The following is a 24,933-nucleotide window of genomic DNA, read 5'->3' as shown; positions in this document are numbered from 1 at the left end:
GGGTTCGCAGAGGGGGACTTAAACACCTCGCCGGAAGCATTCATATAGACATGGCTCAGATCCTGGATACCAGACAGTGCCTTATCACAGTGGATTGTGGTGGAACCAGTACACAGAGCCCTGGCCCGAACCCCCCCCCCCCCAACTCTCCCAGCCACGAGCCATGTTTGCTAGTATATTGAAATTTCAAGATCAGATCACAACTTTATCCAAGGGAAGGTGCGCATGAAGGGCATTTTGCAGTTTTAGTCCACCTGCATCATGATCTTCCCAGACTACACCAAGGGGGTCCAGAAGCAGAGGAAATCCTTTGAGCTGGTTAAGCTATAACTCAGGGAGGTGTCCCTACTATACGCGTTTCTCTTCCTGGCGAAGCATACAACTCTCATTCCTACATCTTCGAAACCCCAGAGTAAGCCTGGGACTGGGCCATGGAGAAGAAAATGACCCGCTGCCATGATCCCCTGCTCTTTCATACTGAAGATCATCAAATCAGACACCCAAACACGACCAGCTGAAAGCCCCACGCAAAACTGCGAAACCCAGGAAGGCCGTGGATGCTGCAGGGATTCACCACACTCGTCTGGGCCAGAAAGGGTACACTGAAGAGAGGGGAGTGGTTCCCCACTGCACAGCACACGAGACAACCTGCGGGTAGCCAGGATGCCCCCTTGGAGAGAAAAGACTTACCTAGTTGAATAGGCCTATCACAAGAATCATGGTTCACGAACGCTGTATGAAGGGATGGGACTGTTTTTATGGTGAGTACAATACCATCTAGGCCTGGAGGTAAGCCCTTGGACCCCATTACAGAGATTCATACTAGGAGGATAGGAGGAGGTCCAACTCTAATGGCCTGCACTAAGTTACAATTGACTATGTTATAAGGAGACACTGGAGCGACAAATGCTTCTTGGGTGGAAGTGTGGGGGCTTCAGGAGGGGTACAAATGTTCACTTGTTTTAGTGCTGGTACATGTTATACACAGGCCCAATAGCGTACTCGTCCACAGACACAGAATATAACACATCCCCACCAACTGATACTGGCAACATACTTTCTCACTGCAGCCCGGAATATGCAATTACCTATACTCAATGATAGACAAACATGTAATGACCTGGAACATTAACAGTCTCCTCGACTGAATTAAGCGATCTTCAGATCCCCGCAATGCCAAGTGGACCCGCCCTGCTGCACTGCTCATGCAGGAAACACACCTCTTGGGGACAAAATGCTCCTTTATATGTATATTCGAATACAGCAGGGCTTTTCATGCGGGATATACTAGAGGATCCGGAGGGATGACAATCATATTATACAAATCCTTACCAATGGAGGAAATGAACACCCTTCCTAGATCCTCTGGTCCATATGTAGGAACCGAGGGACTGGTTGAACGGAGGTAGATCAATCTACTTAGTATCTATATACCCCATCAAACACCGGCCCTAACCTTAAAGAAACTCACAACTGTGGTGACAGGATTCGCTCATGGTGGCACGATTATTGGAGGAGACATTAATGTGATTCCCAACCCTGCAGTGGACTCCTCTGGCTTTTCACACACCATGCATTATGTGATTGAAACAACTAAAAACTTGGATGGACTCTCTGGCCTCTGCGACGCATGGAGGACCTGGCACGTGGATGCTAGGGAGTATACACAATAGTCAGTGCCCAACAAAACACTCTCACACATTGACCTTCTGTTCCTACCAGCCCCGGACATGCTCCACGCCTTGGCTGTAGACATACCCCCGGCGGAGCGTATCGGCCCAGTCATTGCTGGCACATAGTCCACCATCACTTTGATTTGAGGTTGAGTGGTCCAGTCCAATATGCTTGTGCTTCCACTAAAAAAAAGCTGAAACCTCACACTTACTGATATAGTACATGGATGTTGTATTGCTCGTATGCACAAGGACTGAGGATCCCCTGTTGTTTGGGAGGAAGGACAGCAGAGCCAATGCAACTCACCTTAGCTCTAGTAGATTTACACAAGAGTTGAGCTTCTTCTGTTGTCCATCTGCCAATGACAACTAGATTTTGCAGATACACTTCTCAGCTTTATAAGGAAGCATTTGATGTCATGCCAAATTAGGATTTGTCTTGTAGAAATATCAGGTCTATAGCTGTGTTCTTCTCATGTTTTGGCTACATTTCCACAGTGACTTTGACCAGATCATCAAACTAGCCTTAACTCAGTCCACTGGCTGTTAAGTACTTCTTGAAATGGCCCCATATGATTGCGGAATAATTGGATTAAAGGGATGCAGGATGACATCACCCCAAAAAGTGACTTGAGTAGGAGATGCAATGTTTTGATTTTATTTGCCTCAACAGTCTTTCTTTTGGAAAGGCTTTCTTTTCTACTATATGTGAAAGAGCCCCTGAAAATTGTATTTTCCCGCAAGGCTTCAGGGAGGACTTGTCCTTGTTGCGAGATAGTCCTAATCTGCTTACGAGCTGAAGACAAACTTTGGTAGAGTACTTAGTAGTATTGAAGGAATTTTCCCTTCACAAACCAGTCAGTCCAGACATGGAAATACTTGGTGACCTTGTATCCTGAGGTAAGTTGCCACTGATGCCATGCACTTTGTAAATATCATTGGGGATCATTTCAGGTCGAATGGGGGCACTTTGAATTGATTGGGGCAACCAGCCACTTCAAAGCACAGACATTTCTGATCCTGGGGATAAAGGAATAACCATGCTGTAGGTCTTAGTATGACAAGTAATACCCTTCTTTTATAAGCAGAAGGACCTAACCTGTAAGCATCTATGCATAGCGCGAAGTGCTGCAGATTCGCCTGCTTTGCATACTTCTGCCTTCTAGTGTTGGACTTTGACATTCCAAGTTTTTTTTTTCTTTAAAGTAGCCTTGAGTCACAAGAGGTTTGTGACTTCTCCCTTAGTCGAAAATGCGCATGGGCACCAAATCCACCTTAGACTGTTTTTCACTCAACAGGTGAAGGGTGAGAGTAGGGCGCCTGGTGCACAGTTATTTGGTAATTAATATTTGCTTAGTAAAAAGAAAAAAGTGGTATCGCTGCCTGCTTCCAGGGAGGAGTTTAGGAAAATGTGAATCTACTGGACTAAACTAACAAAAAAGGTTCCTACAAGAGTAACAATTTCCAATTATAGCATGTGGCTGCAGACACATATCGCTTGCATCGACTGTTAAGCAGTATTCTTGCAGTATTGGCTAGCGGGCAGATGATTGACACAAAGTCCTCAATACAATTTTGCCAACCATAGGTTGTTGACGTAGCAAGTCCAGACAGTAGTGCTTTGCGGACGTGTGTGGTGTTGACCGGAAGCTGCTTTGCATATGTCAGTTAATGGGATGTCACCTAAGAAAGCCATTGTAGGTACCTTTTTATGTGTAGTATGTGCCCTAGGGGTGTGAGTTGTACATGTTTAGCCCTGGCATAGCAAGCTTGAATGAATTTGAGTATCCACCCTGCAATGCCTGCTTTTGAAATAGGATGCCCTTTGTAAGGCTTAGCAAACAAAACAAAAAAAGTTGGTCAGTCATACGAAAAATAGTCCTGTCAACATAGTACATGAATCCCTTTTCAAGTGTGTAATGTTATTTCTGCAACAGATTCAGGTTGAGGAAAGTATACAGGCAACTCAATAGTCTAGGTAAGAACTTGGGATTGGTTTTAAGGACTACTTCATGTTTGTGTACATGAATGAATGGTTCTTGAATAGTCACAGCTTGTAACTCACTGAGGCGTCCACGCAAAGTCAAAACTATAAGAAAGTCCACATTCCAGTAAATGAACTGTAAAATGCATGAGTGGAGAGGCTCAAAAAGTAGACAAGAGGAGCACTGTGAGACCCAATAGAGGGTTTCCGACAGGAGCTGGGGGTGTTCTTCAAAGTATCGCCCTTTTGAGGCCTTCCTGAACGCCTTGACTACAAGAATCATCAAAAGGGATGAGTTGTCCCTGTTCTGCATGTATGAGACTACAGGTGCTAAATAGAAAAGAATAGATGTATGCTCTAGACCAGACTTTTGAGTATGTAAAAGGTAGGAAATTATATGGGATCGAAATGCTTGCAGTTGCAGTAGTTTACAAACCTTTTCTACTTTGATGCATAGTATACATGAGTAGTAGGTCTACAAGCTTGTTTGCAGGATCACCAGAAACTCCCCTGGGAGGTGTAGGTATCCAAACTCAAAGACCTCAGGTGGCATATCATTAGGTTAAACTGCTTGGAGTTTCGGTGTCTAATTTTCCTGTGTTGCTGTGTGTGAAGGTTCAGCTTGATCCATATGTCTAATGTGGGCTAAAGGACATCTCTAGTAATATCAAGTACCAGTTCTGTCATGCCAACATTGTGCCACTCAGATGAGCATCATTGAGACTTGCCTCATTCTTCTCAATCATATGGGAGAGGCATAGAAACCTAGGCAAATATCTCAGACTGGTTCATCCATACTGTATTGTCCATGGTCAACGGGTGTGGGTACCTGGAGGTGACGCTAAAGCATTTTGTATTTTCTGAGGTGGCAAAGAAGTCAATGCCTGGGCTCCCCAACTGATGGAAGTACTTTTGGCGGACTTGTGAGAGGAGTTCTCACTAGTGGGCTTGTTGATGTGTCTTGATTAACAGGTTTGTAAAGATGTTGTTGAGCCATGGAAGGTCTTCTGCTAGGGGATGAATGTCGAGGCAGATTGTCAAGAGCCAGATTTGTTGTACCTTGGCAGACAGCAGGGGGGAGTGGCCCCCTTTTTGTTTGTAATACACCACTGTTATGTTGTTTGTTTTTACAAGGACTGCCTCGAAAAAATTAGTAGAGGGCTTTGAGGCTTAAGAGGATAGCAGTGAGCTCCAGGTACCCCATGTGCCTCCCATGCAAGAGATTAGTCCAAGTGACTTGGACAGTTATGGTGCCAAGATGGGCACCATATTGTGTCGAGCGTTAGTGGTAATAGTCATGTGCAGAAGAGGGTCAACAAATGGCCTGCTGAGCAACAAGTTGCTGCTGTTCCACCTTTGCAGAGAGTGCTGGTCATTATCAATACTCAATCCTCCCATTGACATTCTGCTTGTGACCATTGACTCCCAAGACACTGCTGGAGTGGGTGCATGTGTAATCTGGTGTGTGGTACAATTGCTCTGCCAAATGCTATTATACTCAGTAGCTTCATCACAGTTCTTACATTCAACATGCAATTAGATTGAAAAAGAGGCAGCCGCTCCTGAAATCTCATCACCCTCCTCTGGTTGGGGTATGCTTTCCCTGTGACTGAGTTTAAGATAGAGCCTAGAAAGGTTTGGATCTGTCAAGGTTGATGGTGGTTGTGAGAGGGTGAACACCGGGGTTCTAACGCACGCAGAACTACAACGACCAGAATCCCTCAAGCATAGGAAACTGAACAGTAGGGGCAGATTCAGGCAAGACTTGGCATGGGGAAAAGACACACCCACCTTTCCTGTTTCCCCACAGCAAGGCAAGGCAGTGGAGAGGGGAGGAGTTGACCCCGTAAATGCTACATCTCCAACATTGAAAGAGAGGCAAACCCAGGAGGAGTCGTCGTTGACCAGCGGAAGGGAAAAGAAGTGCGAGGAGACGAATCTGGAAGTGAAGCAAGACGCGGAGCGGAACACTGGGCGAGAGGACAGCGACCGGAGCGGAGAAGAAGAGAATGAGACAGACGACCACTGGACGGAAGAGTGGTGGGGTCCACCGGAGGAGGCTGAAGAGCGGCCGCAACTCAGGAGAGTTGCGGCGGAGCCGGTGAGTGACACTGGTTCTGGGGAAAGTGGGTTAGTATCGACGAGGGAGGCAGGAGGAGGGGAGGGAAAGGGGTGATTGAGCACGGGGGCCACAGAGCTTTTGCAGGGAGACGCCGAGCGACCCCTGACCGCCATTACGTACACTATACTTTTTACTCCCCACACAAAGCCCTGAGAGCCAGTACCTTTCCACTGTTCTTGGCTTCTTCTCCCCCCCCTTGTTTATCGTACCCATGGTCCCAAGCTCATGAACTACCAAAGATCCCTAAACACTACTGGCTGTAGGTGACAGGTTATTTCCTTTGCCACAGTATCACTGACAGCCTCCATTTTCTTCCCTCTTGGCGAGCCTCAGGGTAAAGCTAGCACAACGGTCAAGCCAGAACACCAACCCCTGTCCATCGGCCCTGAAGAGGAAGGAGCTGATCAGGCATCTGCATGTTCCCAAACAGAGAGAGAAGACCAACCCGGAGGAAGAACACCCCAACTCTGTTGTAAAGTCTAAAACTGTGACAACTGACAATAAAGTATCTACTGTCCGACAATATATTCAGCCTCCACGTCTGTATATTCGCCCGGCTCTCCCACAGTGGTATTTCTTTATTTTTACGGTAAACTCTAAGCTGTGGAGAAGTGTTAGAGGTGTCAGAGTCTGTGCTAGACAATCCTGCTGCTCATTGATCAGCCTGCCATTGAGATAATGGAATATGTGGATGCCCACTCTGCACGGATGGGGGAGGAAGTTTGTCCACGTCCGTTTAGAACCGCAGCCGCGATCTAAATATTTCCATTGAAGTATTACTTCAAGTCTTCAAGTGACAAATGTATTGTGTCTTCGCCATATGCGACAACCAGCCCAGTACAGTCCTTTTACTCTTTGCCTTGCCCTGACAGCTACGTCCATCGTGGTCAAGCAAGCAACCGTGAGAGGTGCTTTTATGTGAAGCATTCTTTGTGTCCTCTGACCGCAGTATAACCTGTTCTTCATTTGACAATTTGCCCTACAAGACACATTGTTTGGGTAATACCTGTTCCGCAAAGTCCTGAGGAGGCCATAAAGAAAAGGGGCGAAACACGTCGACGATCACCACCCAGGGTCAATGTCCGTTGAAAAGAACAAACATATAATTTACTTGTTGTGACAGTCCTATGTTATGAATATGGTTTGATGCAATTCAATTGTATAATGTACTAATAGGTCTTACAGTACGTGACGTTTGCACCTGGAGATGGCTTTTTTTGTAATGTTACCATTACGGTCCTTTGTTCGTCGTTTGCAGTTACATTGTTCATCTAGTTACCCACATTCTTGCAAGCTTTTATATTGGTTGTAAATATGCATACTGTACAAGAATACGTTTCTGGACAAGAAAAAGAATTCTACTTGTTGGTGCTTTCATTCTTTTCTTTGCTTCTTTTCTCCTCTACAGACCAGCAATGCAACCATTTTGTTTTATTTCCTAGGAACAAGAGTTATTGAGATCTAAGGGGTCTAAGACACCACTGAGGTGACAAATAATAAGTCTTCCTTTCAATTGGTGTTTCGATGTATCCTACTAGAGTCATGTTTTTACATATTTTTGTGGTCTATGCTTGGGTAGCCTAGGCTCTAGAGGATTATATAGGTTTCCCCCTCTTTTGATATACACTCTGCATAGATGAGTGGCCACCACAGCCAGACATTTGATAAAGTCTATTACTAAAGGGTAGTACTTTTAATTGGTAGGGCTGTCCAATTACCATAAACCACAGGTACTGGTGAAGGGCGAGGTGGACAGGTATATGGAAGTAGGCATCCTTAAGATCTAATGCTATCATGTAGTCACCTTGTCGGTGCAGCAGGATGACGTCTGCAAGCTCTTCATGTAAAACAGTTCCACCAGGATGTATCAAATGAGAGACTGAAATCCTTCCTTGGGGTAGGAAAGTACATTGAGTAGACGCCCTTTCCCAACTAGCTTGGGAGCACTGACAGAATGGAAAAAGTGCTTGGACTTCCTCTTGCAGGAGAGAAAGTTAATGATGAGTGACGGTCCACTGGCATGGTGGAATGCTGGGCGGGGTGGTATGGAATTCTAAGCAGTAGCCTTGCTTGGCTACCGCTAGCACCCATTAATCAGAGGCAATTACCCCAAAAGATTGGAAATCCCATGGTGTACCCTGAAAGCTGTTCCAAGGGAAAGCATGGGTGAGGGAGTGTTTGGGGTAGAGGATCCTTTTCCAGAGCCAACTCTACCCCTGCCCTTATTTCCCTTTAACATTCTATTGAGCACATCCTAATGGACTGAGAGTCATGCAATGCCTGCAGCTACCGCTGGTACATTTAGGGCTGATTAGCTTGTGTGGTCTTGCGCTCTCCCATGTATTGTTGCCTACACAAAGTGCCCTGTGAGGTGTTAGACCGGGGGGCACGCTTAAACTTCACAAGCTCGGTATAGGTTTTAATTTTCTAGTCCACTCAGAGTCCAAAAACATATTCCCAGTTGAATCGGATGTTCGGGAGGTGTTGCTGGACCTCCTCTTAGAAGCCTGAGACGTGAAGCCATGCATTTCTGTAAAGCAGGACACTAATATTTATGATTCGGGAGGGGGTGACAGCGGTGTCCAGGACGCAGGGAATGTTTGCATGGAGTTCATTTTCCCCCCTGCAACTAGCTCTTACCCCTTTTCTTTCAGGCATCAGGGAAGTGTTGTACAATGCCCCCATCTACTCCCAGTGAACCCTGTCATACCTCAACAGCAGTCCCACCAAATTAGCAATCTGCCACTAGCTACATGCCTGGGAGCAAGGTCAAGGAGTTTACTTTCTTTATCTGGGAGAGGGACATCTCGTTATCTGTGTTGAAGCCCTTTTCCTTGAAGTATGCACCACCAGGGAATCTGGGGGAATCTGACGCCTAACATAGAGATGGTCATTGGAAAAATTCTTGTACTGCTTCTCCCTGACTGGATCTTTAAACTTTTTGGGGTGGACTTAAACATACCCTTAACATAGGCAAGAAATGCAAACTGCATTAATTCTTGGAGATGGTCTCCACAAGAAAGTCATCTATGTCCTACTGGAAGTGCATGACAACCTGATGGTGATGTGCCGCTCTCCGTCTGATGACATGGTATGCCATAGTATCATTCGGTAGAGGGGGCAAGGAGGAGGCAACACTGTAGTTGTCCCAAGTCATCGATGCCCCCTTTCTCTAGTGGATTGGGCGTAAGGGTCTCCCTCTTCGTATGTGCTGCCTGTGTCCGAAGTACGAGTTACTTACCTTCGGTAACGATGTATCTGGTAGAGACGTTGTCTAGCCGCAGATTCCTTAACTTAGAATATCCCCAGGCGTCAGACTGGATCCAGATTTTTTTGCAGCAGCAGCACCTCTGCGCGTCGGAGGACGGCGCCACATGACCCCACCCTGACTATGTCCACGTACGTGATTTCAGCGAGGTCATATAAGTCCCTCCTGGCGCCCTGACGTCAGTTTTCCTTCTTTTCCGCGTGCAATGCAGATCCAGAGTAAGCGATTCCTCTGGCCTGTTTTCAGGCCCCTTTTGACGCTTCACGTGTGGAACAGTGTGCGATACCTTCGGGCTTTAAAACGTGTACCTCCTGTTCGCGGCAAATGTCCGTGACGGACCCACATCTTGTGGGGTCTGGGCGTACACCACGACTCGGGGGATTGCGAGGCCTACCAGCAGCTCAAGCCAAAGCGGGAACGCCGGATGAAGCTTCTTTCACCTGTCCCAGTCGGAGTCGTCTCGATCTCCGGCCTCCTCATCACCGGCAGGCCCCTCTGGTTTCCAGTTCAGGCGTCGGTCGCCCTCTGGGGCCCAGAAACGTTGTTTTCCCCTTATGGGAAAGTCACGCCGCATGTCGCCGAGGTCCTCGACCTCACTTCCCCCTGTTGTCGGGGGCACTAGTTCCCGGTGCCCTCCGGACGTGTGCCCCCGGGAGTCGCCCCTCCCCTATCTGCCTTTTCAGGCGCAGGGGCGACTCTGACCCAGATGAAGGCTTATGCCGTGGCCCTGCAGGCCTTCCTTGGGTCCTCTACTGTCCCTGGGGCGTCCTCGGGGCCTCCGCAACTTACGGGGTCCCGACGGACTTTCAGGTGGGTGCACCTAATAAACCCTTACCCTTCAGGGATGATGGATATATGGTGTTGTTAGGGTGCAGCCTGGCTGGGTCCCTCTCTACGACCCCTATGGTGTTCTCAAGGTGCGGCCCAACTGGGTCCTCCCCTACAACCCATAGCACCCCTGCCGCGCTGCATAGCCCCATGGTGTTGCGGGTGGTTGCTGGTGCTCAAAGCCTTGCTTCGGGCCCACCTCAGCCTTCGGTTCGCGCTGTAATCTCTCCTCCTTGGCTCCGACTCCGCTTATTACTTCAGAGTCAGAGCCTATTGTGGCTGAGGCTGAGCCGGCGCCGGTGTGGCGCCGGAGGCTTGCCTCCCCAGCTCCGGCGCCGTCCCCTTCATCAGAAGCGGAGCTGCTCGTGGTGGATGTGGAGTCGGCGCCCGACGAGGCCGACTCAGCGCTGGATGGAGCCGAGTCGGTGCCGGCCGAGGCAGGGTGAGCACCAAATTAAGTCGATTTGGCGCCGCTCTGACGCCGGATTGTTGACTCTTCTCTAGACGCTTCTGCTGAGAGAATGATAGATTTTTAAGTTGCCATAGCTGTACCCTAAGGTGATGTCTACTATCTTCTCAATGTGATGTCCAGTGACCCGTGTCAATTAGGATCCCTTTTTTTTTTAACAAGTGAACATTACATGACCCCTAACGTGCGTTTTAGGTCAATCAATCAATCAATCAATTTGTAAAGCGCACTACTTACCCGCAAGGGTTTCAAGGCGCTGAGGGTGGGGAGTGGGTGCTGTTGCTACTGGTCATACAGCCAGGTCTTGAGTCGTCTCCTGAAGGTTAGAAGGTCTTCGGTTTGTCGTAGGTTGAGGGGGAGGGTGTTCCAGGTCTTGGAGGCGCGGTGGGAGAAGGATCTGCCTCCGGCTGTAGTTCTACGGATGCGTGGGACGGTGGCCAGGGAGAGGTCTGAGAGTCGACTTTTGAGATAAGCTGGGCCGGTCTTGTGGAGTGCCTTGTGTGTGTGGATCAGGAGCTTGAAGGAGATTCTTTTGTCGATGGGGAGCCAGTGCAGGTTCCTCAGGTTTGGGGTGATGTGTGATCAGGCGTGCAGAGGCATTCTGGATTCTTTGCAGTCCAAGGTAACTTGGTCGGGGCTCTGGCGTAGAGGGCGTTTCCGTAGTCGAGACTGCTGCCTGGGTGACTGTTTTCCTTGTGTCTGTCGGGATCCATCTGTAGATCTTGTGGAGCATACGGAGGGTGTTGAAGCAGGTGGAGGAGGCAGCGTTGACTTGTTTGGTCATGGTGAGTTTCGAGTTGAGTAGGAATCCCAGATTGCGTACGTGGTTGGTAGGTGTGGGGGGTGTCTCCAGCAATGCGGGACACCAGAAGTCGTCCCACACTGAGGAGTTGGGCCCGAGGATGAGGATCTCCGTCTTGTCTGTGTTCAGCTTAAGGCGGCTATCCTCCATCCAGTCGGCGATGGCCATCATTCCCTGGTGGAGGTTGGATTTTGCAGTGAGGGGGTCCTTGGTGAGGGAGAGGATCAGTTGCGTGTCGTCGGCGTAAGAGATTATGTTGAGGTTGTGATGTCGGGCGATGTGTGCGAGAGGCACCATGTAGACGTTTAACAGCGTCGGGCTGAGGAAGAATCCTTGTGGGACGCCGCAGATGATCTCGCAGGCTGAGGATCGGAACGGGAGAGGCAGACTCTCTGGGTTCTGCCGGAGAGGAAGGAGGAGGTCCAATCCAGGGCCTTGTCTCGGATCCCTGCGTCATGTAGTCGTGTGCGTAGGCAGACGGTGTCGAAGGCGGCGGAGAGGTCCAGAAGGATGAGGGCCGCCGTCTCGCTGTTGTCCAGTAGGATCCTGATGTCGTCTGTGGCAGCGATGAGGGTTGTCTCGGTGCTGTGGTTGCTGCGGAATCCTGACTGGGAGTGGTCCAGGATGCTAGGTCTCGCATAGGCAGCGCTTGCGCTTTCTCTCTGACACGTGCTGTATTCAGGATATGGGCTTTAAGCACCGCCCTCTTTTTTTAATTGGCTCCTTTGACTGTCTTCCCCAAATGCTTTTGTTTCTTTGGTTAACATCTTCACTCTTCCCTACTTAGTAGCGCTTTTTCTCCTGTTGTACCCTCCCATAAGGACAGCCCCTGTTACATGTGTTGTTAATTAGGATCTGTTATGTACACATGTGTGCTCAATTTTTGTAATTACTTTATCAGAGCAAAGCAGTGTGTCACATCGAGCTTCAAATTTAACAATGGTGGCTGCACGTTTTTAGTTTTCTTATGAGCAAATCGCCAAATTTTCGTAAGCAGACTGGCATGCCGCGTTTGATCTTGAACAAGGGCAGCCGCACATCTTTCTTATAGTGCGACTCATCCAAATCCTTTTTTTTTTCATGTAATTTTTTTCATGCAGCGCGGCACTCCTCGCTTGATCTTTATGGCGGCTGCCCGCCTTTCTTTTTCTTTGGCTGGCTCACCAAACTGTTTTTTTCAGTATTATTTTTGGGAAACAAGCACTGCACGCTGCACTTGTTTTATTGTGTGCCTTGGCTCCAGTATCAGCACGGCACCCGTTTCAAGAACGCCATACTTTACATTTCAGTATTTTATTGCAATGCAGAACAAAGCTGCGTGAGCACTCGCCACAGCTTCAAAACAAACCTGTAAAACTTACTATTTAGGAATTTCCCTGTGCCGCCCCTCATGCATGCTATTGCCTGTTATTGTCAGTTACGTCATATCCCGTACCATCAGCTCTCCCCGTTAACTTCTCTCCCACAGTTCCCTCGTGCAGCCCATGCTTAGTCATCGGCTTTAACATGAAAGAAATTACCAGTTTTCGTTTAATATATTACGTTGAGACAAACTAACAGTGGATTCCCATTGCATTAATTGAAGCACTTTAGCGCAGTAAATGTTGGCATCTTGTGTCTATTGCAATTGCTCACGCTTGTTTCAATAATGACAGCAAAAGGAGCCAGTGCAAAGATCAGATTCATCACAATTAACATTAGTTGCATATTGATGATTGCAATTTTTTTTCATAATATAACAGTGAGGTCAGGATGGAGGCTAGCTATAAAAGATAATGAGTCAATGATCTGCGAGTTGGTACACTGTCTGTCAAGCTGATCCCAAATGCATTATTTTGATCTGTGGGACTTCTATTGTTTGACAGCTTTTCTTATTTTCATGTATTTGTATATCTGAAGTATTAACGATGCTTTGTCCACTTATGTAAAATAACTGTGGCTTAACATTCCAGCTCTACTACAACTGCGATAATGAATTTGTACTGTACCCAATTTGAAGATTCACTCCTGGTAGGGCTTTTATCCTTGACCAAGCTTTTTACAGAGAAATCGAGGAGTTTGGGGGACTTTCTTCAGCGGTGTGAAAAACCATGCATTTTAAATTAAATGAAAAAGAGTGTTCCTTTGGGAATGCTGTGATTTGAACATATCAGGCAAAACACAATACCTTCACTTTGCTCACAAAATCCCTCACAAGAACAAAGAGAAAAGAGTTAGACTAGATATACCTGACAAGGCATCCTGTGCTTCAAAGAATGTGCTGAGACCTCCTTTCACATATGCCAGGTTGCCCTCGTTTTTCTTGTTGGACTGCTTCTTTAGGTTGTTAGCTGCTATACGGAGCTGATCAAAGCTGATGAAAGAGAAGTAACATGTATTGTGACATGTAAAATGAAACTGCATTATGCGATTCAGATTAGATGGTTAGTTTTATAGAGTGACCTCGGGGTTCTGAGCTTAAGCATATTGCTCCCAAAACGTACCATTCTTTTCAAATGGGAAGGTCTACCCAACAATCTAAAATATAAAAGGAGCGTATTTCAAAGGGGCAACAAAATTATGTTTATAGGTTGAATATGCACTTGACAAAAAAACACAACACACACAATGATGAACAATACACTTTACGAAAAAGGCTTCCAAATTATTTAAAATATAAATAAAAATATATATATATATATATCCAAAAACTTCGTCCGACGCAAACACGTCTTCAATCCATATCACTCGGATCGTATTAAAGGACGAAAAAGCCAAACCAGTTTCTGGTGCAAAATTCAGTGCTTTATTCCTTTAGAAAAATAAACACCCAGCAAGTATATAAGTATATGGTTGTGGATAAAGGAATGGTCTTGGAAAAATGGGACAACATTTTGACGCAATAGCTTCCACTCATACGTAGCTTCAGCTTGGTAGCAAAGTCTAAAAGCCCCTTATCATATTCATGCAAACAATCGGCACTTAGTGATGGTTGCCGTTTATGTGTTTTGTAGTTTTGACACAAGTCATTTCTAAGTGGCGTAGAAAGGATGCCAGAGGTCCTAGTGCAGTCAGGCAAAGTTGTCCCCCATCTATTTGTTAGATACTGAAAAAAGGCATTAACAGAGGGTGGACTGGGCATCTCAGGGTCTCTGGGCTCCGGTCCCACTGCAACTGCCACACTGATGATAGCTACATCCCTGTACTGCCTAAACGTAAGTTAAGGACATGTTCGAATCCCTCACCGTGCTGCTTCTTTCCTAAAGTTACACTATTAAAACTCTAGTCCTTGGTTTGCCAGGAACCTGATTTTTGATTGTTCCTTGTATTACTTTTGCTTTGGCTCCATTGTGCATGATCAATGCCTAAAGGTTAAATTTAGTTATCACTTTACTAGACTTTATCTACCTACTACTCCCATTATTGCGTACGGATTGTGTGCCACTCGCATATGCAGAGAAAGGTATATCTTTTTTCTAATTTTTCTTCTTTCATGGAACGGATATTGCCTTAAGTCTGCTCTAAGGTGCTTTCTGTGATGGAGCATTAAAGCAGGCCTGCAGGAGGGTTTACTTGCTTGGTTTTCCCTGAAACGACAACCGAATCTCACTGGAGAGTCCCAAATGCGAAAGAAACTGCATGACCACAAAAAGACCGTTCAGAGAGTCTAGCCTCTCCATCCATGCAAACAGACCTCTAAGAGACGTTGTGCAGCCAAGACTAAAAAGTAGAAATGAACAACTTCCCCCCATTATCATCTGATAACCGTGACAGGAACTTAAATAAAACATGAAAACAGTGAACCCAGTGTGGCCCTGGGACTTGTTCACTTACATTCTTCGTAAGACCCTGCAAGGCATTTTTTTAAAAAAAATCAAAAACATCAGCGCTTGCGTATCTTCAGGAAGAAACTCGACCTAAAGGTTTGCTCTGCATTTGCCATCGAAAAATTGACATTCTACCCCGTCATTAACCACCTTCCTTTCCCTCCACTCTTTCCATGAACACCTTACACCCTAACAAATATAACTGACATATTCTATGCATGTCCCCCTTGAGCTATGAAAACATCCTTGCATGCTACCCAGTAACCTCATACTGTCTCGTGCATATTGCCCTTTTATATGTCAAGCACTCTTCTGCCCTTGGGGCAGGACTATGCTATTTCAATAGCCTCAATAAAATAAACACAAAAAATATTAGTTCCAACTACAATAAATCCTATATTTACAAAACTTTTGAACATTTCCTGCATAATGAAGATTTTGATTGTAACTTACACTTATTATCCTTTATTTTATTCATGAACGTTTAAGCTTCCTTTCCTAAAAGTTAACTAAACTCAGCGAGAGTAATGGCTTTCCACTGCAGCATTTTTCGCTGTCAGTCATTTACTAAGGATTAAAAATGTGTTCTAAGGAAATATAAGCCATAAACATTTATAAAGTGCATCGTTAGTAATAAAGCAAATGCATACATAACTGCAAAGTCTGATCACTTTGCCGTTTTCTTTTAGGAAGGAAAAGCATTTAGGTATAAATCAGCGGATTCTTGCAAGGAAAAAACAAGTTTTGGCTAACCAAAACATCCAGGCTCAAAATATGTGTGTGTTCCTGTTCTCTAGGTAAACACAGTGCAAGGAAATGACAGGTGATACGACTTTCAGCAAAACAGGCCAATGAGAGGGGGAAAAAAAGTCTTGAAACTGCAATTAAAAATATCGCATTAAAAAAATACATCTTGTAAAATTATAATTCTTAACATGACCGTGTCCTGCAACAAGTGATCTAACGCCTCCACTAAAAAATACTCTAGTGGAGGGGTCTTCAAACTTTTTTGCTCCGAGCCCCCCCAAAGGATAATGTTTTGAAGTTAGGCCCACTTCAAATTTCCATGGCAAGACTTGGGGTAGCAGGAGTGGCAGGGCCGAGCACAGGGGTCCCTGCTTATGATATGTCAATTCAGGGGTACTTTTATATAGCTCAAAATCGGCACTAAATGTGGGGATTATGAAAGAGCAAATACATGAAACAAAAACATAAATTGACCAAAAACACTACCATACATAATGGGCTGTTATGAGTCTCTCAAATTCATTAGCGCCAATACAACCTCACCTGCTGCACTAATGATAGCTGCAGCTCTGATTATCAGGGTGTCTTCTTTGTCTCTTTCACCCCTTGCTCCCATTATACCTGGCCATCATTCCAAGTCTAAAACAGACACTGTCTCTTACATAATAAAATGAACTCCCAGGTGTGGCCTCCACTTTGCAGCAGGGTGTCCTCAGCTCTAATGCTAGCAAGGCAAAAGGCCTCTTTTGAAAACTACGACAGTCACGATTGTGATGCAGTGGACCCCTCACACCCCTTCGTCCCAGTACAGATTTACCTGCTTGACTACAGCCTGTTATTGCCTTGCGAAGGGCGCAGTCTCCTCTGCTGTTCGTTAATATCACAGGCCCAAAATATCCCCATTCCCCTCTCTGTCATCTCTCTGAAACTCAATTTAAGTTATCTCCTCAGCTTCAGTATTCCCCTCCCATGAGCCATTGGTACGATGCCCTGGGCAACACTGGCACAGCAGGAGTGCACTGGGCCCTAACGTGAGCAAGAAAGGATAGCAAAACAACCATATTTGGGCTTTATTCGGTCCCTCACACCCGTGGGCCTCTGTGCCACTGCATCTGCAGCACCGATGATGCCTACAGCGCTACGAAGCAGGTTTCCTCCTCTGTCCAAAGGGCCATCACTCTTGGGCCCGGGGCCCAGAGCAGGATGTCTGCACCTTTGTGTAAGAAAGAAAAGTGAAAGAAGCCCACAGCTCCACCACTGCTTATCCCCCATTGCTTGGGCCTTATTCCCTGCGCAACATGGGTAACCTGGGCCCTAATACTAGCAAGGAATATGGCCCTCCGATCCACTTTATGTGTCTGTTTCAGTAACCCTACAACTGCTGCACTAACGGTAGTGATGGCTCTTTCCTTTTAAAAAGACAACTACTGTAGTGGGTAGTGATTTCTCATTTCAGGAGCAGCAGGTCAATCTGGGTGCCTCCAGTAAACCTTGCATTACTTATTGACAAAAGTAATCACTGCTCTGCCAGTCACCTAAATATGGTTAAATATATTTTTTTCGGACGTCTCTCAAAAGCAGCTACAGTTCTCATGGAATTGAAAAAGATATTCGAGTCAGACTTGAAGCCGAAGAGCAGATTCTAGTGTGGCAGAGCTGACTGATGTTCTTGAAGTCAAGGAATGTCCTATGTTTGATGACTGGTGTATGGAATATGTCATATAAACCCATAGTTCACATATATTTCTCCTGATGCAAATGTGTGCGTGAGGCCTTGAGCTCTACTATCAGCTGAAACTTCGGCTTGGACCTTCTTTCTGTTTTTATCAAAAAATATAGGTAGCATATTTTTCAAAGGCACTTTTACGAGTAGAAAAGATTTCTTTATAAACTGGTGGAATGCTGGGCGAGAACTACAAAAGTTTGACCCCATTATTCATGCTATATTTATCCCTTCTGGGAGTGTTGGATGTGTTTCCTCCCACCAGTGGAGGGTGAGTAGAACAATTCTTAAATGTAGTGGCTGCAGATTTTACCAGCAACGCAGAAGACTGCTGGTTTCCTCTGCTCCTAGCACTTTGCTTTTGCCTTTGTTCCTAAATACCAAGAAACTGTTGCTGGTACTATTCTCTCTGCCAGAAGTTAAATGCCTTAACTGTCCAAAAAGTGCAGTATCTGTTCCCTTATCTAGTGTCTAGTCTGGACGATCAAGCAAGATGATATCCATTATTCGGAAAATGAGATTGTTCTTCAAGATATTTCCTGCAAAGGTGCTGAAGTCTATGTCAGAAGCTGTACTGGCACTGGAGGCAGTGCAATAGCGTGCGATTCCAGGTTCCAAGGTATAGGGAGATATCTATACTCCATGAGAGTCTGGAGGCTTCAGATCAGATAGCATAATGAAGGCTTTATCATTATTTTGTCGGTTTCTATGATAAATGGGGTCCATATATTGAGGTTTACCTCAAAGACAAGTGGAGGCTTGATGTAAAGAGCAAAGACTACCATTACACACATGTCTAAGAGCGAAGGCTATAATGAGAGGGACTTTTACAACAACAAGGGACCTTAACATTGATGAGGCTCTAAAAGATTAACGTCTTGACGGTGAATAGGAGCAAGAACGACATCTGATGAGTGAGTTCTTGAAGTAGGTAAACCTCTTCTCTTCCCAAGAAAAGCCATCTTAGTCCTGATGTAGGCTTCCGTTCTCCCATTCAACCACTTATATCACATTTACTGCAGATGTCACACACCTAAATCTGAAAGACAAACCAAACAAATTGTGTCCTCCTGGTTCCTTTAAGCAAAAGAAGAAGTTATCACTGAAAACCAGGATTATGGCTGGAAAGTAATCAGATCAAGAGAAACACTCATTGGCAAAAATAACAATACATTTCCTACTTCCAAAAAAAAGGAGCAAATTCAGTAGCAGATCTCATAACAGGTACTTCAATATTTGTGATAACTATCTAACTAAAAACTATGTAGCTATATTATGGGATGCTCACTCCACAGAGCAGACAAATTAACTGCAGAAGGCAAGGCTGTGCATTCTAGGACAGTGGAGCTGGATCGCTCAAAGGAGTGATGCCAAAATTGTCGCTGTATCAGGCAATGCCTAGATGCACCATACAAGCTTTATTTTTTCTGTTTGGAAGGGGAATTTCAAGTGTCTTATGAGCTAATGGATACTATATTGAAAATGCTCACTCTAAAGGGAATTACTTAAAAAATAACAGAATATCTAGTGATCTATGCATATGTTCCCTTTATGAAATTATTGTCCAAGATGGGTTCCGAGATCCTGCACATAGGTAGAGAATAATGGCAGCAGAAGTGTAATCTGTAGCTAATTCTTCTGATGTTTCTTCTGCACATTGTAGAAGCTCTTTGAGGAAGAGCTAGTGCTGTCACCTAGGGGAACTTCTGGAGAGGAGGGAATAAAAATACCCGGAGCCTGAAGCTCGTCATTGACACCTTGAGGCGTCTTTTCCCTGATAACCTATTTTTCCTCTGGGGGCAGATCTAGAGTACGCCCCTGACTGTTGCTTAACATACCCCTGACAGTATGGGAAGATGTAGCGCAAGAGGGGTATCTGTATTGTTGGTATCCTTCTCTGTAGGATGCAAGGCCTCTTCCTCTGGCTCCTCTAAAGGGCACTTTCCGATATTGAAGTCCCTAGAGCCTTCGCTGTATCGGTATCTTTCTTGATATCCTGCAGCGCATCATCTATATGCTTTCCAAATGATGCCTCTCCATTGAAAGGAAGGTCCAGGCTCTTATTTTGGACCTACTGTCTAAATGAGGTTGCTCGTAGCCATCCTTGATGGTGCAAAACTGCTGCACCCCCCAGCGATCTGAAAGCTGTAGTTGCGAAATCCATCGCACAATCTATTACTTCTGCAGAAGCTCTCCCACTCTCCTGGAGAATTTTCTTTCCCTCTGGTCTACTTTCCTCTGGAAGCTGATCCATATACAGAGCCAGGTCACACCGCATCGGTCTGTCATATCTGCCCAATAAGGCAAGGGCATTAGCCCCTCTGACCAACAGAGCTGACATGGAGGAGAAACGTTTACCGGCGTTATCTAGGCGTCTCTACCCGGCGGTGTTCTAATGGGTGCTGATTGATTTTTGGATTTACGTTGAGCTGCTTGGAAAATAACGGAATCCGGTTTAGGATGGCCTACCAAACAGGCTGGAGCGTCCTCTGGGGGCTTGTACTTCTTTTCCAACCTGAAGAGTACTAGTGTTACTGTGGCTTGTTTTCATGACCTTAAGTCCTTCCTCCCTATAGGCTCGCAAAACATTAAATACCCACCAGTGGGAAGCGCACCGGACCGCCCATACAGGTAATTTTGCGCGGTCTTAATTAATCTCAGACGATCTCTGCCAACAAAATAACACTCGATTAACCTCAAGTGTTCCCCCCTGTTCCTAGACCTACAACACGAGAGTCTTGCTCCACCTGCTATCAGTCTTTCTACTGTAAGCAGAGAGGACCTGTTATCAGCTAATACACCAGTGATTAACACAAGGTACGCTCGTTCTGTTTCAGTTCCCACGAGTAACTACATTAGTCCATTCAGTTAACCCTTGGACTAACCAAGCGAGCATCGCTTTCTATCTCCATAGGTACGATTTATTAGTGCCATTATTGCCACTCTATCCTGCAGTACCTAACATCCAGTGACCTCTCCAAACGGAGGACCCACCATACCTACAGATAGGTATTACGAAGTGCTCTTAAATAATTGCATAATGTTTTCTTTTTTCACCCCGGGTCCCGTTTTGCCCCCTTTCCTGCCCTGCCCTCAGTATATCTCGTGTCCATTACTGTGACCATACAACCAAATAATCTTTTCAACCATGTGATGTAATCTCTTATACTGCCTACAGGTTCATGGTCATTGCGAGGAAGGCCATTTACGCACAACCCCACTACTAAAGATTGTCATCTATCCCGTTAACATATAGGTACTCCTCGCTACTATATGTCACAGTTATATAGTTTTACTGTGTCTCCAATTTATGCTCTAACAATAATAAATCACCTCTCGCCTCATTCAATTAGAACTTTATCTTCCTCAACTGGCAACCGAACAGTGTCCACCAAATTCCTCCGTGCCTACATTGCAGGACGTTACATCAATAAGTTTCGGGTGAGCTTTTATCCTTTATCCTCTATCCTTTCTTCTCTTCCTTTCCTAAACCCCCCCCTTCTAAATTTACCTAAGGTTGCCTACCTTCCACCTAGGTGCCTCTTGGGGTTTTGATCTATCTCAGTTTTCTAACTCTCATAACTGACAATAGGTTCACAAAAGTATATATAATTTGGCTCCACCATCATGGCCCTTACTATGTAAAAGTGCATGTAATTGTAACAACCATCCTTGAAGGCATGCCTAATACACCAGTCAATTAACTCTAAATGTATATAAATGTACAGACAAGGTATGACTACTAGTAGATGTAAAATAATGTAGGTTACGTCAAAACGGTTCCCGTTTTAAATTTGTGAAAATTCATATATATACAAACATTGTGCATAGAATACCATGTAAATAGTTGTAAATATGTGTATTAGATAGAAATGATGTATTGGTATTTATCTTAGTACTGTTTTCCTTTTAACCGTCATCTCATCAATTTTTTGAAAAGATGTGATGTTTTTAAACTTTAGATTGTAAATAGTTTAGGACTCTATACTGACATTGACAGGAACCGTTATCTCATACATATGTTTTTTCTCTATTTTTCTTTTTTTGTGGGTGCACAGGTACTTCAGAACTATTCATCATGGCTTCCTGATGAAGGCTAAATAGCCGAAACGCGCATAGTAACACTCAAATCTTTAGCCATGTTTTTTAATGTAATCTTCTATACAGCACTACAAATGCAAATCTCAAACAAACTGTCTATAGAAACAAATATGCATAACTTCATGCTGTTGTAGATTATACAAATAAGACGGAGACCAAATCATAATGAATGTATAAGAGATATTGGTTTCTCCCTCCCTATTTTTGATATATGATTGTTCAATAAAAATATATAAAACTTAACTGTACCGTACACTTTTCTGATGATTTAGTGTTCCTTCTTTCTTGTCAGTAATTATCCGCCCTTTTATCTTGTTCCTAATTATTGTATTGACACACGGCCATATATCCCGAAATTAGGAACTCTAGTCGGGGGTACCCCTCTCCTTTCTTGCATACACTTCCTCCCATATGTGACTTATTAACGGGATGGCCCTCACTGACTTCCTATATGGCTCTTTAAAATCATATTAAAAACACTCCGTCTGTGTAGCTGGCATAAGTAGGTCAAATCTTTTTGCAGCTCTTTCCAGTAAGTTATAAAATCCATCAATATCCTCTGGTGGGGAGTCAACGGGTACCGGAGAGGGATAAGAGGGCGTGAGAATGAGGTAGTCATCCCATTCCCTATTAGGATCTGCAATTTCTCCTTCCTCTTGGTCGTCTGTAGTAATCGGATCCTGTTGAGGGATTGGTGGAGGCGATCTCTGGAAGGGTTCCGCCAGCACAGCTGGGCTCCTCACCGGAGTAGATGGTATAGATCGTGGGCGAGGAACAGCTGATGGCATTTCTTGAGATACAGAAGCTGGTGGAAATCTCTTGCTGTAGTCAGCCAACATGAATTGTACGTCCGTCAACAAAGAGGACAGCATGCAAATCATTTCCTCCTGATAAATATGGTGGTATTGCTCCTGAGGAAGGAATTGATGTTCCCCATATTCCTCATCAAAGTCGTCCTCCTGACACGTAATGTGCAGCTGGGATGGGCTACTTGCATAGCCATAAGGTCCTTTGTCTTCTTACTCAGAATCCTGCTCTTCTAGCAGGTGAGATGGCAAAAGAGGTGTAACTTTGCTAGGAGATGTGATTTCAGACGTAATTCTCCTTTTCCTAGCGCTTTCTGCCCTGTCCGGTGTTTTTTCCCTCGACGAGACCGCCAACGAAACCGCCAACGACACAGTCGTGGAAGTTGCAGCCGTCGGCGGTAACCTGGAAACCATCAGCAATGGTGTAGCTGCCGTCGACGACATGGTTACTGTCGTCGTCATAGTCTTCGACGACCCCGCCATCGTCATCACCGTAATTGTCTTCGACGCTGTAGTCAATGATACCGGTGTCGAAATTGTCGTCGACGGTGATAAAATCTTCGACAGTGACTTCATCGACGGAGCCCCCAACTCCGCTGTGGACCCTAAGACCTTCTTTGGTAGCAGGGTAATCTCAACCTTCGTCGACGACAGATTGTTTCTTCGTCGACAGTCCCGTCGACGATGAGGATTTCGTCAACGTTTTTACTTGAGGAGGCACTGTAGTAGGCTTTTTGAAGGAGTGCCTGACCTGAGGGGGTGTCTTAGGCAGCGCAGAACTCGCTTTTTTGCAGTTTTATCCGCCAAATCTTGTCCCTTCATCTACTTTTCATGTCTGAGGCGATTTTGAGGGACGGCGCCCATGAGACCCTTGAGTGGTCTTTTTAAGGGCCTTTCCTGGATCGTCCTCAGAAGAATGAGTATGTGGTGATCTTCTTTTATGGGACCTTCTGGATGAGCAAGAGGATTTCTCATCACTGTCACTAGAAATCACCTCCTTTCTGGCTTTTAGCTTTTGAAATTCAATCCAAAAATCCCTGTACCCAGGACTCAAGTTAGCAATTATCTAACGGGCATGAGAACCATCTCCACTGGAATTTTCAATCGTAAAATTCTGGATATACATCTTCTTGTTTCTATGTTTAGGTATTCATTGTCTCTAATGCCTCACTGTCCCAAACAAACACATAGTTTGTAAATACTAATAATTAAGGGGGGTTTACTGTATTTTCAACTCGGCGCAACCTAAAAATGTCAGCCCTAAATAGGACCATACATACACCCACACATACAAAACTGATACAGAAAAAATGTGTGGCTGAGAGGAAGGCACCTCACGGGCGAACACCCTCGGGGCGATCTGGTCAGATGTTTACCAAATACTTTGCCCCTTTCTCATCATAGGTGGCCGTTCCTATTCCAGAATTTGTGAACAAGTGAAAAAAGGATTAAAGAAGTGAAGAAGCGTGGCTCAGTGGTTAGAGGCGGCAGACCCGGAAGCTGAGATCGGCCGTGGACCAGGGTTCGATTCCCCGCCTCGGCGGGTCTCGGGCTCAAAAATTCCACGGACTCGACAATTCTCGCTCCGGTGCCTACTCGACTCACGGGGTCACACTCTGCGACTCTGGGCAATAGCTTGCTTAATCTCCACTACGATCCCTCGTGACCGGATGCCTGGCTTTCACCTTGTGGATACCCTGCCGGGGTATCTCACAGGGGAATACCAGGACGGGTTCCCTAAGCAAGCGCTTAGATACCGGGTCGGTGATTTGCGCTATATAAATACATGTACATTTACATTTACATTTACAAGAAAAGGTGCAAAGCAAGGAGCTTAGAGCATGGCTCCTAAAACAAACAAAACAGAGTGAGAGTAAAATCAACAGTCAGACCTCCTGAACCACTTTATTACTAACTGAGGTATGCACTGCTGAGATAAAAAGGCTGGTAGCTTATTGCCGCATACCACTACCTGCAACCGACATGTTTCACTGCCCAATAGACATTATGGCAGATTCATCAGGGTTAACACTCTGTTGTTGCACCCACTTCAGACATCTTTAAAACAGGAAGCTGCCGAGTTGAAAAAACAAAATAAAATATAGTATAATTAGGACCCATTCTGAACCCGAATTTTTTTTTAAATGTTAGACTTCTTTTTTATAAACAATTTTTTTGTTCTTGTCCTCCACCAGTTTACCACATGTATAACAAAAGAAAGGAGGTTTTTTTTTAACCCTGGATCAGCTATGCTCACTCGTACCAGCTGAAAAGGCAATCCTCCGCCTGGCTGTCGGTTGTAGTATCAACCTGTAGATCATTTAGGTGCAATAAGTACAGGAATAACATGCCCATGAAGTCACATTTCAATGATGAGCTTTCCTTACTTAGCGGAGTTATAATCCCTCCAAAGTACAATTTTACTCAAAAGCAACAAAAGGATATCCACAGCACAGATCTAAATAGGATGAACCCTATTTGTACACAGTGAAAGAATCTACATTCACCCAACTCTAGCCGTGACTGTTGTTAGTGACTTGGGTCCCAGACTAATATAGTCTAAAGAGGTGTAGTATAATACCCTTTCAAAAATGTTCAGTCCCC

The 24,933-nt window shown here is 45.2% G+C and overlaps 1 protein-coding gene across 3 annotated transcripts in view; it reads right to left on the bottom strand.

Moving 5' to 3' along the window:
* The window catches only part of EXOC2 (exocyst complex component 2), a 948,514-nt gene that overhangs the window by 693,234 nt on the left and 230,347 nt on the right, over window positions 1-24,933 (bottom strand). For all 3 annotated transcript variants that reach the window (XM_078688027.1, XM_078688028.1, XM_078688025.1), the window contains one exon: window positions 13,375-13,499. In XM_078688027.1, the coding sequence (XP_078544153.1) occupies window positions 13,375-13,499 (125 nt within the window). The remainder of the gene's footprint in view (window positions 1-13,374; window positions 13,500-24,933) is intronic.

Source organism: Lissotriton helveticus, chromosome 4_1 (genome assembly GCF_964261635.1).
Source record: "Lissotriton helveticus chromosome 4_1, aLisHel1.1, whole genome shotgun sequence".
Taxonomy (NCBI): Eukaryota; Metazoa; Chordata; class Amphibia; order Caudata; family Salamandridae; genus Lissotriton; species Lissotriton helveticus.
The sequence above is the reverse complement of the archived record's forward strand: the minus strand, read 5'-3'. Positions and strand labels throughout refer to the sequence as shown.